Genomic DNA, 14,839 nt, shown 5'->3' with positions numbered 1-14,839 from the left:
ATATTGTGTGCAGTTTTGTTGTCTACATCTAAAATAGGATGGATTTCCCTAGGATTAGATATACTTGTCTTAAAAAATTCCTTGGATATGAGGATAATCCTATAAGGGATAAATGAATACTCTATGAAGTATGGTAGAACAAGAGATGGCCTGATTGAAATAGAAAAAGGAATTAAGCACTTGGGACAGAGCATCAAAAAATCCTTTAATTATTTATCTATTTAAACTGTCCGACTTGATCTCCTGAGATGTTCCTAACAATCTTCTTCCATCCCGGTTTTTTTTGGCCCCACAATGTGAAAACAGTTCAGCTTCTTATACCTGGGTCTAGACCAGGGCTTCCCAACTTTTTGAATGCTATGGACCCCTACCATTAACTGAGGGGGTCCATGGACCCCAGGTTGGGAACCCCTGGTCTAGATATCCGTTAAGGTAGCTTTGTAAATATTGCCCATTTAGCTCACGGTTAACATTGCCTTGTTTATTTCCATGTCAATTTCAACACTGGAGAGTTTAGTTTTGCAGCCTTTGGAGATGGACTAAATGAGTGACAGCAAATTTGGAATTCCCACATTAACTTGTGTGTAAACAAGCGATCCAAGTTGTTGTCAGTTTCACTGTGGTTTCCCCAATCACTGCTACCTTAGATTCTAGGCCAATAATATATTTCATATGTGACTACAAAATGCTCCATCACTAACACTAAGCTAAGTTCTATTACCGTGATAATGCTTGACTGCCTTCCAACACTTTATTCCAAAGAAGTGATAAGAATTGGTTGGAAATGTGATAAGTAGTGTTTGGCAATATTACCCAGTTTGGTTGTTCGTTACGTTCTGCAGTATGAGAATCAGACAACACCAGTGAGATGCAGAATGCCAATTCTTACTGTTATCAAGAGGTTAAAACTCACAATAGTAGGTCTGGAATATCACCAGCGGAAATATATGGCTACAGTTAAATTGCAATGTACTTGGTATGATTTTTTTTAGTACTCGTGTATAAATATTTTAATTCATGTTTGGATATGCATTGCAATTCAACGATTAAATTTAAAGTAAGGCAAACAGAGTTATGGCAAACCAATCTTATCTTAATTATGGAGTGTATCTTCACTTTACACAAGACTTAACCTGTTGAATTCAATTACCCCTTTTCCAAATGCATTCTGAAATAATTGATTCAAAAACATTAGTAATAAACTTTTCATATAGATGAATTTATAAAGACTAGAATATTGAATTATTTTCACTTACTGAGATTTTAAAAACACCTGTTCACCACCAAAATGTTGACCACACACATTCTCAATTATCCTCCATGCTAATAAACACTTCAGTATTCTCAGGTAGAATCCTTTCAAAACTCACCATCATACCAAGTATACTTTGATCTCATTTAAATATATGTTCACCAACCACTTCCTCAAACAGCGTTTAATCCCTCTATCCTTACAAGCACTTCACCTGCAACATCCATTTCATGTCCAATGTGCTAGAATTTAATGTCACCTACCAAATTTCTGCCAATTTTTAAACCAAAACAATCTAGCGTTTGTTTCTGTCACAACACTAAAGTAGCTTATCATAGTTCTCCACCATTTTCCAGTGGGACTGCCTTTACCCATTCTATCCCATCTATTCCCCTGTAGCTAGAAAATCTCCAAAAGTGGCTTTTCTTCAAGCTCAAGATTAAGTATCATTCAACCATACACAAGTATAGCCAAACAACATAGTGTTCTTCTGGGGCCAAGGTGAAAAACACATTACCTACAGCACAGAGCACAAATAGTACATATGGTTATGATAGCAGAAAAGCATATAGTCACAAAGAAAAAAAAATATAGGCCAAGTCTCTGAGTGGCATGGCCTGGAGACTGATGGCAAGTTGTCCTGGTCCAGCTTGTTCTTCCATTGAGCATGCACCCGAGGACAGCACCAAGCGAACACTGGAGGATTGCACTGATGGGAGAGACCAACCCCCAACCCGGTATTGATTCCAGTGTACCCAAAAGATGCCTCTGCTCTCTTCTCTACCACCTTTGGCATGTCCTCCGCTGGGCAGCTGCAACAGATGACACCACGGTATGAGGACCTTGTCCACCCAACAACCAAGGCAACGTGGCTTCCCTGCCATTGGTCTTTCCAATACTCCAGTGAATCAGACTCACAGTGTTCTACATTTTCAATGTCCAACAGGGTCTTGTGATTGCAAGCAGAACACCCAAGACAATCACTTGCCACAACAGTGGTCCAGGTGACCACACAATGAAAGTTCAGCTCCATTGTTATTGAGCAACTTGCTGATGGGGTAGACCTTTAGTACTTGTTGTTCTTAGTACCCAGCAGTCTTGCGGTCATAAAAAGGACAGAGAGGATGAACAATTATACCAGACCCAGAGTGGCCGCTGAGTCCAAGCACACCACCATCTTACCATTACATAAGAGGAACCTGTGTGGAAAATCTTTTCATTAGAGCAGATATAACAGGGATGAAGAACCACAAGAATGAAATGGGACCCTTAAAGGATGAAGTATGAGTAAGCTAGTTGTGGAGGTTTGTGGGCTTGTGTTTATTGCTAGCCTATGTCCTGAAATAGAGACAGCGAGTCCAGAAAGAGAAAGGAAATGTCAAAAGTGAACCGTATGAAAACCAGTCCATTAATCAGACCTTATTTCTTAACCATGTCTTCCTTTCTATGATAGTTGACAAAGCCATAAGTCAATTTTCATCCAGTTCAAATACCTGCACTCACTCACTCTCCTTCCAAAAAGAGCAAACTTAGTTTTGATCAGGCCTTCACTTCCCATCTCATTCGTTTCTGCATTCAACAAATTATCCTCCCCATTTTCCATCACCTTCAACTCGATACGTCATCCCTTACCCTTTCCTTTCAGCTTTTTAAAGGGATCATTCACTCTGTAACTCCTTGGCTCCCTCTTCCATTTGCACCTATCACTCCTCTTCTCACAGCACCCTCCCATACAACAAGAGATGCAATCCTACAATCCTTCTTCACTTCATCCCAATCAAGCCCTCTAGGTGATGCAATCAATGGCAGCACTGGGCAATTCTGCTCTAAGGCAGCTGTGTGTATTGTTAACTCAGTTTTTTTTTCACTAACCTGTTGGACATTTCCAGCATTCCATTTTTGACTCAAGGTCTCAGCAGCAGCTTGGACTTGCTTTTCAGATTTTACATGTCCTTTTGCTTTTGTTCTGTCTCTAACTTCCCTTATTAACCATTTACTAGATGGTTCCTCAGAATCAGCTCTGCCATTGTGGTCTCACCCTTTGCCTTCTCCACCAACCCCCTCCCTGCCCTTCCACCCTACTACTTAAAACTAACTTATCTCCTCAGTTTTGAAGTTCTGATGAGGAAACTTTGACCTGAAATGTTACTGTTGTTTCTCTTTGCACAGAAGCTGCATACCACAGACAGCTGTGTGTCTGGCAGATTAATTAATACATTCATTGCTACTGATGGTGCTTTTCTCCATTTATGAGGTATTTTAACTTGGTTAGCATGGACAATTTAGGCTGAAGGGTCTCTTCTATGCTGTATGACCCTGTGAAGCACCCATCAGCAATAACTTTCCAAAAGACGCAGCCTCCTTTCCTGATAGTTAAATGTTCCTGTATAATTTTTGCTGATCTCTTTGTGACCTTTTGTATTGCCTTCTTATTCTTTCTAGAAAATGGACCGCAAATGATTGAGATTTATCCCAACTCCGCTGTGCAATTCTAACCCTCCAGGTATAAACACTGACACCTAAGTTAACAATCTGATGGCACGGTAAAATTAAAAAGTGCCACAATTATAAAATAATCGAATAGTTTTTGTTGCAATATCTATAATTAAAAGGGAGAACAGTGTAGGACTGAGCGCAGCACAAAGAAATAAGATTAGTGACTGTTTCGAAGTGTCCATTCCAGATTAATTTGTGCATTTCCTTTTTCTGTTGCTATGCATTGTCGGAGAATCCTTCCCCAGCTCCGTGGACTGCATTTCCCCACCTGTAGGCCGCGCTGTTATCTTCTACTCAGGGGCGTTGTGCCCTGGGTCTTGACGCCTGGCTCGCGGGCACGCGCTCTGGGGGGTCTCACCGAACACGGGCGCCCGCGTCTGGCGCGCGCCCGCGGGGTGGCGCGCACACGTACACAGACCCAAAGTTTGAGCGTGAGGGGGAAAGACTGTGCAGGACCATAAATCGTGCGCTCTCGCGGCTGCAGGGGATGTTGCAAAAGCGTCGTTGAGAAGCCGAAGTCGGTGGTAGCTGAGCTTTTGATGCTGCACTGGGAGGGAGTCTGCAGAAGAGACCAGCGGCTCTGTAGAACGGTGCAGTTTGGTGTTGCTCTCTCTCGTGGTTGGGTCTCCCTGGGGGGCACCGCTCAACCTCTTGGATGAACACGGCCAGGTCGCCTATTTTGTAGTTGCTCTGGTTGCGTTGAACTAACGAGTGATGTACAAAGCCAGCATAAAGTCGACGCTCTCTGGGAAATACATCGCGCTGCTTCTGTTTATGTGCTGCCCACTTTTCGGAGAGATTTCCACAGGTAAGAATTTTGAAGGTGGACCGGCGAATTTAGTTTTAGAGGTGAAAAAATGGATTACTTAACTCGAAACTGCAACTTGAATATTTCAAATCAGAACCATTGAGAATTTAGTTCACAATAGCGTTTAAGCCTCTTTACAGTAACTTTTTTTTAAAAAAGTAAAAACTTGAGAGTTGTGCAGCTAACTTTGCAAAATATCTGCACGGAGAAACTGTTTCTCCCCCCCTCTCTTCCCCCTTTATGTGTTCCCAGCAAACAATGCTGAAATAGGTAAACTCGAATAAACTTCTCATTTCCTGTCCGCTTTGACGAATCCACGTTTGGATCGGGAAACATCGCGCTTCACGTTAACAAGCAATACGATTGTTTTTAGAGGTTACTAAACTCAGTGATTAACATTTGACCCTTGTTTGTGAGTTACAGTTTTTCCAGATTTCCGTTTGGTACATGCAAGTCTTCCTTTGGAACAAGCTGCTGATGCATTTTTTTTTCAAACAAAAATGTGGTTGCGAAAGTTTTAAGTACCCAAGGGATAAGGTGATTACATTCATTCGAGGCTAATTTTGGTCGAACGATTTCCTGTATTTTATTTAACTTTGCAGACGTTGAAGTGGAATTAATAGCTTTGGAATTGGGAGTTCAGGAAAGTGTGTTGGGGGGGAGGGCAGCTTTCAACGTAATGTTTAGGAGCATCGTTGTATGTGCCACGGTATTGAAGTCTGAATTCTGTGTGGCTCAAAGTGGCCAACAGCACATTTTATAAAAAGAAGAATTTGAGTTTTGTGTGCATTGGAGACATTGGATGGAAGGGGACCTAATTTAATCAGATGCATGTGCTTTCTCGCCTGATGGGTAGAACTGAAAATTATACTGCACTATTTCTGTCCGGGTAAGAGTCATGATGTTGCAGATTAGGTTGCGCGTGTTACTCCGTTGCATATTTAGAGCGATGTCTTCCTGAGGAATTCTTTGTCGGTCCCTCTAATCCATTTTCTTCTCAATGGGAGGTGACAGATGCTTACGTTTCCTGTTGTTCAAAGGCAAATTTCCTGGGTTCTGCCATTTGGTGGAGAGTCAAACGCTGTGAAGATAACGCTGTTTAGATGGAGTTTATGTTCGGTTGGCTTTTTACAGCCCGCTTTTGTACGCACGGCGATAATGCGTGATAAGGCTGCGTGTGTCCTTTTGCTGTGAAGAAAAGCTCCCTGAAAAGAGACGAGATACTGATTTTTAAAAAATTTATATATATATTGCAATTTCAAGTATTTCTTTTGATCCACCTATAAGAATGGATGGCAATATTCTAGTTGAGTTCATGTGTATGCTTTCACTTAAACTTAACCCTTTGTGACAATGTTGGAATGCTAAACATTTCAGGCAGCATCCATACATCAAATCCTGAATCATGAAAATATAAACTTTCTGAATTTCTGTTTTATTATTAATTGGGTCACGGCAAATGGATTAGTTCAGATGCATCAGAGCCTTGTATTTCAGTTTACTTTTGGTTGGCACAAAAGTGTTTTTTTTTAAAAAAACACACCTGGTTCCTTTTATAACAGTGATCTGGTTTAATGTAGCTTCAAGAGATTAACTAATTTTATTATGCCAAGTGATCAATTTATGGACTTGTAAGAAGATTTTTTTAAATTATCAGATTGATTGTACTTGTTCTTATTGCTCAGATCACACTTAAACATGGAATAATTTTGGAGTTTACACTCCTCCCCCCCCCAGTATAAGAAAATCTTTCAATCAACACTTTTCTTCCAGTTCCCCCTCCTTTAGACCTGCAAATAGGTGATCTGGAATGCTAGTAGCCATCTAATAATAGAGACATTGGGAGTGACAATCATCTTTACCTAATGGCCAGTTTGCCTCCATGGTTGTGTGTCTCAGATTTTTTTTCTTTCTGTTATGTTTTACAATGGTCATGTGCACATTACAACTTAATCACCAGTGCAGTGAATTGCCTCCCATTGGCTGAAATCACACGTCTAACCTCTTCTGTAATGTGAGGTTTTGGCACAACCAAAATATCCTTGAAGACCAAACTTCAGTCTGGTTAAGCTACCTGGTTTGGAATTGTTGCAATCAGTCCTTGAAACCGCTCTCATACTTGTTCAAATTCTGGAAAGTAAATTAGTCCTTATGTCTGTCAATGTAAGAGCATAGGGCTGACAAGGATTTTGAATCAGATTTGCCCTTTTGATTATGTGCAGAAATCCATTTATGCTCATGCACATGTAGTTTTACCTATTGCAATCATAAGTGGTGAAAATTAAGCATCCTTTCAACGCACCTCCTCAGATTTGCAGAATTAGAATCCTGGTGTTCAGCAAGTTGTCACTGCCGTAGTACACATGACAATAATAAATTCCAATTGCATCTCACTGTAATGTTTTACATTTTCTGGATCGTGCCAAGTGTTTCATGCGGCTGAAAACTTTTCACCAGTAATATTTTGAATCACATTTAGAACCATCAGGGAGGAGGTACAGAAGCCTGAAGACACACACTCAACTCCTTCCCTTCTGCCATCCGAATCTGAATGCACATTAAATCCATGAACCCTATTTCACTACTTTGCATTGCTTATTTAATTTAACTATTACATATTTACTGTAATTCAGTTTTTATTAGGTATTGTTATGTACTGCTGCTGCGTAACAACAAATTTCACCACATGTACCTGTGATATTAAATCTGATTCTGACAACATCACTTACTGGTGTATTTAAGGTTGCATTGATAGGCAAACATGTGTCTGCCCCTCAATTAAGGCTGATTTATACTTGGGCGTACTAGCTTACGCCGTAGCCTACGCAAGTGGGTACGCCGTTGTGAGCATTTATACTTGTGCGTTGGTGTGTCTGCGTCTCTGCAATTCACTGCCAAAACACTAGTTGGCGGTGGGGTTTCTATGCCACTGTGTTGAGTTTCTGCGTGTTGAAAATCATAACGAAGAAACTCAAACTTCAAACAATGGCGACTGAATCTGAAGGAGGGTGAATTTTCTGTACTTGTCTGGCCACTGAGAGACATGGATGAGGAAATACATTTCACATATACTCGGATGTTGGCAGGTAGATTTGACAATTTGGTTCATCGTCTCCAACCATTTATTTCGTATCAGTGTATGCACAGTATACTCACAGACTGGCAATCACCATTTGAGTTTTAGCTTCAGGTGGAAGTCAAAAGGCTGTAGCAGCTAGCTACAAACTGGCGTCAAGCACAGGGTCCTCCATAATTTCGGAGGTCTGTAAAGCTTTATGGAAAGCATTGCAGCCAGAGTTCCTTCCCTGCCCTTCAGTCACCCAATGGGAAGCTATTGCAGCATAGGATGAGATGTGATGCTACCAAGCGGGCTGATCACAGTTGTTCCGTCTGCATCGCCGCAGATGGTTAGGGTTAGGGTCAGTTACATTTTGGGAGAGGTGCACGTTAGGCTACGGCGTAGGGTACGCGGCTACGCCGTACTTACGGCGCACACTTGATGCACAAGTATAAATCAGCTGTTACTTGCCTCTATAGTGTATTCCTTTCTGTTACAGTAATTGCAAACAATTCTCAGCCTGGTCAGTTAATGTAGATTACAATCTGGGACAGTAGCATTCAATTTGAAAATATTGATTGGAGGAGTTCTGGTTCTCATGTTAACCCAGGAACATGGAGTAGCTGGCAAGTATTCACATAACTTGCTGCTGCTTGTGAGATGCTCACCTATACCTGTATTTATGGGTTGTTCAAACGATAGTAATTAAATCTGGATACTCTTCAAATAGTTCAATAAAAATGCTGAGGAATGTATAATAACATTTGTTTAGTTGAATTACATTTACCAAACATTATCATAACAAACGTATAATTATTTATGAAAATTAACATGGTAGTGGTCCTTTGTGTCCCATGATGACAAGAAACCTGCGCAGGAGGGTTTTGGAAGTGAAAATCCGTTGCACTGGGGCAGTTCGACTCTCTTGACCTGAGAAGTCGGAGTCCAGTGACACAAGCAAGCATCACAAACTGGGGTCTTCCCTGGTTGCAGTTGATGACCTTGACATCGTCTGTGCCTCGTCATGCCCTTTGGTCTCCACAGAGTGCTGCAGAACCGCTTTCCTGGCTGTCGGATCTCACTGTAGCTGAGATGACATCGCACGCTGGGATGGGCATGGCCTTAACTCACTGGGGTATGAGGCTGCTGGCTACCCTCACCTGTGTAGCCTGCCTGTTGAAGTGGAGGACTGGGGTGTGGCCTCTGTCACATGCTAACAGCTACTTGGAGCCACAAGTGAGAGCCGGGTGTCCAGTGTGGACTAAAGGTGATTGAGCTGCCCCAGAATGGACACAACAAGCCCCTTCACCAGAGGTGCTACTCCTCCTGAACACCCCATTTACCCTAAATTATACATTGAAATCTGCATTTTATGTACTTGCATGACATTTTAGCAACATAACAATTTTGATTACAATGATGTGACCAGTGGCAACATCCTGAAGAATGCTTACGAAACAACTACTACTTTTAAAGGTGCTTCTCCTGAGCTGTGATAAGTTGCAGTCTGTAATTTCCATTTTGATGTGTCTTTGGGCTGATTGAGCAATCTGGCACTGGCTGTTTCCTGTCCTGGGGAATGCGGAGAGATGGAGAGCAGAGTGTGTGGCCATTGTTTCCTAATGGCGGAAAGCGAATCCATGGTTGGCTCCATTACTCCTCACCGGTTAATACATCAAGCAAGGCTAAAATTGATGAGAGTGAGAGCAAAAGGCGAGTGGGTGTTCAGTGCCTGTGCTCAACCAATCTGCCTTTCGCTGCTGCCGGAGGAAGGTGTAGGATTCTTGGGTTTGATCACCTCAGCGGCCCAGCTCATGGCTGTAGGACTCTTTATCGGGGCACTCTGTGGTTTGCTGTTTAATATCCTCAGTGCTGAAGAGTTTCACATCCTCACTTTTGGAGGATTCTTCGGTTCATGTCCCACATGTTTCTGGTTACTTTTTTTTTCTATTGTGCAATTTGATTGAGATCCTTGAATGTAGGACAATCCAGACTATGAATCCTACAAACTTTTATTCTCAGCATTTGTTTATTACTCTTCCTTATATGTTTAACACATTTAAAATGAGGAAAGGAATGTTGACAATGATGCAATAAAGGAGAGACTCTTTTGATTTAATTGCATTATGCACTGAAACAATCTTTTCAACAGTTGAAATTAGAAATGCGTGCTTGAGTACTCATGAATGTTAAAACCCATCTGCTTGAAAATGTATAAATTTGGCAAACAAAATTTTAAAAACTGAGACTAATAGTTTTGTATAATTTAATAATGGATAATCTAAATACAACCTCAGATGTTACAAATTGTTTCAGGTAATCTACATGTTTTAAGTTTAATTAAAACAATACTTGTCCTACGGACATATACGGTTTCAAATGGTAAATTTTAATGAATTTTCTGAATCCAGAATCAGTTGAATGATGCATTATTTTTAAATTGCAGTGATGACATTTTTGTCCTTTTGGTCGGGCCATGAAGAATTATTAATTTAATGGATCCCATCTGGCAGTATTTAAATATTTCGTGCTAAAAGGAATGTCAGAAATGAAATATAGGTGGTTTTAAAACTATAAAATGATTTTAAAAGTCGGTTTCACTGAAGCCATGTCTGTAATACAAAGTTATTAACTTTGATGTAAAAGTAAGAATTGGGACAGTAAAAGCAATAAGTTTTCTGTGGTGATAAAAGCCATAATATATATAGTCAATGATGAGTTGCTATTATGCTTAAATTGTCCTTTCAAGTTCAATTTGTTATATGTATTACGAATGTTGGTGTTCAAAGCAGTTGTTGATTTGCATAGGGTATGTCATAAAATCTGGATGAGTTAAATTTCTTAAGATAATTGCAAAATTTTGTGTGAATAGGCTAACATTGCATGTTTAGGTGGCATGTACACTTGACACTTTTCTTCAAAAGCTCAAATCCTTTAATCATGTAACCACCTGCTTCAAACAAAAATGCTCTTTGTATAGTTTTTGAAATCCCTCTTTTATTATTTAACTATATTGACTTGACAGGGGAATTGATGATAAAATTACTTTGGACAAAGGGGGAGTATATGCCTTTAACTGTGCTTCATTGGAAAATTTGTATATTACTATTCCTGTTCCAATTCAGTTTCCGAGAAGTTATACTATCCTAAGCATTCTAGACTGCAGAACTGATTGAAGTAGTTACCTGAATCAAAACAGACTCTAAAAGGGCACAAGGATATATAATGGAATGTATAATGTAAAAATTACTATTGGAATAATGGAAGAATAATGTATAATGGATGAATTACTATTTGAATAATATAACGTGTCATGTACATGGCCTTGTCACTTTGGCCGTAATCATTCATTCAGGCACTTAAAGCTTCTAAGTAGAAGCTGATGAAATACATGGTGAATTTGAAAAATTGATACTTCTGGCTGCCTTTCAACTGTATGTAATACGTATATGTGGAATAAAAATGCTCAATGTAGAGAGCAAATTGTTTCAGTGAGGGGGGTGGCTTCGGTGCAGTACACACACAAAGCTGGAGGAAATCAGCAGGCCAGGCAACACTTATGGAAGAGAGTACAGTTGACATTTTGGACCGAGACCCTTCGACAGGGGTTCAGTGCAAGTGGTTTGGTATTAGTTTCATTTTACATGCTGTTAAGAGTGGAGTAGCTTATTGGCCAGAGGCCTGAACTACTGATCTAGTGACATAAGTTTGATTCCCATCACTACATCTGAGGAATTTAAATTCAAGTCATTCAGATTAGGATAAAAATGATAGTTCTTATATAGAGTGATTTTTAAAATAAGATGTGTTCCTGGGGCAATTTGTTAAGTGAAACCTTAAGTCAGAAATGCTGTTCATTTCAGTACAGTGCCGCATATTCCCATGTTTGGAGAGTGGAACAATGAAAAGTGGTTTTGTCTATTGACAACTCCAAGGAGTGAATGGTGTTAATGAAGGTTTGTAAATTGAACATTGGTAGTTAGAGAAATTACTCCTAACAGAGTAGTTGGGATATCAAGGACATGGTATGATGTTCCTGCAGGATGAAGGAGATCAGGGAATCTCTCAGCATCCCTGATGACTTCCTATAGGAAGTGTGTTCAGCTGCAGCTCCTGACTGACTGTGTGAAGGAACTGGAGCTGCTGTTGGATGTAGAATCACCCAAGCTGCTGAGAACATCATAGATAAGCATTTCAGTATGGTGATCACACCTACCGGCTAGTTGGATGCCCAGCAGGAGGGATAAGGGGAAGAGACAGTGCAGGACCTTCCTGTGGCTTTTCCGCTCATCAGCAGGTATATTGGATACTGCTGGGGTGGATGACTTGCAGGGCACAGCAGCAGCCAGGTGACACCATGGCTAGTCTTCTATCCAAGGTGCAGAGAAAGGTAAAGTCATGCAAAGCAATTGTGATAGTAGACTCAAAAGTTAAGGGAACAGGCAGGAGATTCTGTGGCTGCCAAGGAGACATTAGGATGGTATCTGGCCTGCTGGGTGCCATCGATGAGGATGCTTCAGTGGCTGGAGAACATTCTTGAAGGGAAAGGTGAGCAGCCAGAAGTCGTGATGCACGTTGGCAACAATGACGTGGGTAGAAGAGGTCCTGTGCAGTGAGTACAAGGAAATGGGAAAGATGCTAAAACATGGAACCTCAAAGGTAGTATTCTCTGGATTGCTCCTGGTATCACTAGTCAGTGCAGGAATAGAAATATTCTCTGGAGTGGCCAAGGGTGAGGGTTTATAAATTATGAGAAGCTAGGTAGCTGGAATATTTTTCCCCAGAATTGAAAAGTAACACCAGAGGGGCAAGTTCAAAGGAGGGGTGCCTGGCAAATGATTTACCCTGAGAGTGGTGGGTACTAGCTCAGGTGGTGGAAGCAAATACAATAGAGACATACACGAGGCTCCTGGGCACGTGGATGAGCAGGGAATTAGAAGGATAGGTACATTATGTAGACAGATCTCAGCCTGAAATGTTGACTGTTTATTCCTCCTGCATTATTCCAGCATAAGATGCTGCCTGGTCTGCCGAGTTCCTCCAGTGTTGTGTGGACCGAAGGGATTAGTTTAGTTGGGAATTTGGCATTCAGTACAATGTTGTGGGCTGACGGGCCTATTCCTGTGCTGTAGTTTCCATGTTCTACTGGGTTGTCATTAAAGCCCACTGATTTCTAAATCTCATGTGGAAGAAAATTGCTCAGTTTGGCTTATGTCTGACTTCAGACACAATGTTGTAGATTCTTAATTACGCCTGAAATGGCTTTGTAAGTCACTCAGTTGAGGGGTAATACAGGTTGGGCACTAAATATTCATTTTGTGATTGCAGGGCAGTGTGAGGGTGGATAAATCTTAAAATGGCTAATTTTATTGTGGAAGGATTTCACATTTTTTGTTGGATTAGTATTAGCAGTATTTGAAAGAACAGTTGTTGAAAATGAAATGTGATAGCTCTTTTTATATAAAAAACTAACCCACTGTATATTCTTTTGAATAATTTATAACCTCTGAATTAGGTTGCTGTTCGCTATGAAATATGGTTTTAAATGGACATGCTAAGGATCTGTGATAAATTATTTGGCCATTTTGGAGAACTTGAATAAATTAATAAGAAAATGGTTATCAAACAGATTGTAGACAATGGATCTAGTCTGAGGAGAAATGTAGTTAGTTAGCCAAGCAGTTAAGATGAAAAATGCATAACTTTCACCTTTGAAAAATGCTATATAATTTACTGACAAAACACTTTGTATATTTTAATTTTCAATGAACAGCTTCTATTAGTAGCCAAGCAGTATAGATAGTAGCTATGTAGACAGATGGTGCTGAATGTCTCAGTGAAACATTACATAAAACTGTCTTCCCTTAGTTGGCTACTATTTAAATATGTTTTCTAAAATTGGATTGATGTCAGTGAGAGGGAAAATATGCAACAACCAAATACTAATTTAACCTTGTAGGCCTCCCTCCCAGAAATTTCTATTCTAAGCTTTGGTGAAGGTGTAATGTGACTGGTTTTACAATGTAAGAAGTTGGGGATAACAAAGTTAGATTGCAGATGTATGCTAGTGTTTCAGTAAGTGGAACAGTTTATGCATCTTCAATATAAATCTTAGTTACCTGCCCTATCCCTAATGTAATTTGCTGCTGCTCTGTGATTCCTTCAACTTGTCAAGAGCTGTTGGGGGACTTAAAATGTCTGAAGTATGTTGGTAGAGGAAGTAGGCCTTAAAGCCTGATTTATAGCAGAGAAATGTTCGTCTGGTTTTTCTTAGTAATTCTGTTCGTTGACTCTTAAGAAAAGATGCTGAAAATCTGGGGAAATACTTATTTTGATTTGTCCATCTTTTATCAAAAATTCCATGCTGAATTTGTGAAAGCGATACTACAAAATCCTTTTGGGTTATTTTTATGTATACAACCATTATGAAAGAAATGAAGGCATTGGTTTCTATAAGTTAGAAACAATTATTCAAAAGTGCAATTGGTTTTGCTTGTTTTCCGGTTCTGTGGGTTATTGATAACTTAGAAAAGAAAATTCATTGCTGACTTGTAAACATATGTTTTGCTTTAAAAGGACCTCCCATTGTTCATTTGTCTTCATGGGCATCTGACTTTATTGAGTATTTTAGTTGTTCATAGCAGATGGAATTCAGGGAGTTAGAAGTTCACGCTGGCTGCAAAGATGTATTGCAGATAAACAGCTACTATACTTTGTAGAGGTATACCTTGTATTTCATAATAAATACAATTAAATATCAAACTTGAACCAAAAAAATCAATTAGTTTACATTCAATTAATGTATTGTTTTACACTATTAGAATGGAGACGTTTCCTATTATATGTGAAATGTGTTATTCAAATTGATAAAAGCTGCAATTTTTTTCCATTCTAATATCTTTCATTATGTTCTGAGGCTTGCATAATGAGTGAATTGCATGAAGGAGGGGAAAATTTGATCCATTGTCTAGTTTTCATGAATAATTTGTGGATAGGAATTATATGCTTATTGATTTATTTAGTCACAATTAGGCTCTATCTGCCTAAGTTCAAGAATTTTATTTAACTCATGGGAAGTAATTCTAAAGTTTGTTTTGATGTCAGTGTCAATAGATACACTACTCTACTAACCATTAGGAGAAAATATTATTTGTAAAAGAATAGTGAAGTGAATTTATCTTCCTTCTGGTACATTTTAATTTATAAAATAATGATCTTTGCTTAC

The 14,839-nt window shown here is 39.7% G+C and overlaps 1 protein-coding gene across 3 annotated transcripts in view; it reads left to right on the top strand.

The window, feature by feature from the left end:
* Positions 1 to 4,064: 4,064 nt before the first annotated feature.
* ror2 (receptor tyrosine kinase-like orphan receptor 2) overlaps positions 4,065 to 14,839 on the top strand; it is a 293,512-nt gene continuing 282,737 nt past the window's right edge. For all 3 annotated transcript variants that reach the window (XM_063068941.1, XM_063068940.1, XM_063068938.1), the window contains exon 1: positions 4,065 to 4,556. In XM_063068941.1, coding sequence (XP_062925011.1) covers positions 4,463 to 4,556 — 94 coding nt within the window. In that variant the 5' untranslated portion in view covers positions 4,065 to 4,462. The remainder of the gene's footprint in view (positions 4,557 to 14,839) is intronic.

Source organism: Mobula hypostoma, chromosome 16, assembly GCF_963921235.1.
Source record: "Mobula hypostoma chromosome 16, sMobHyp1.1, whole genome shotgun sequence".
In the NCBI taxonomy this organism is placed as follows: domain Eukaryota; kingdom Metazoa; phylum Chordata; class Chondrichthyes; order Myliobatiformes; family Myliobatidae; genus Mobula; species Mobula hypostoma.
This window is presented reverse-complemented; position numbering and strand designations above follow the sequence as displayed.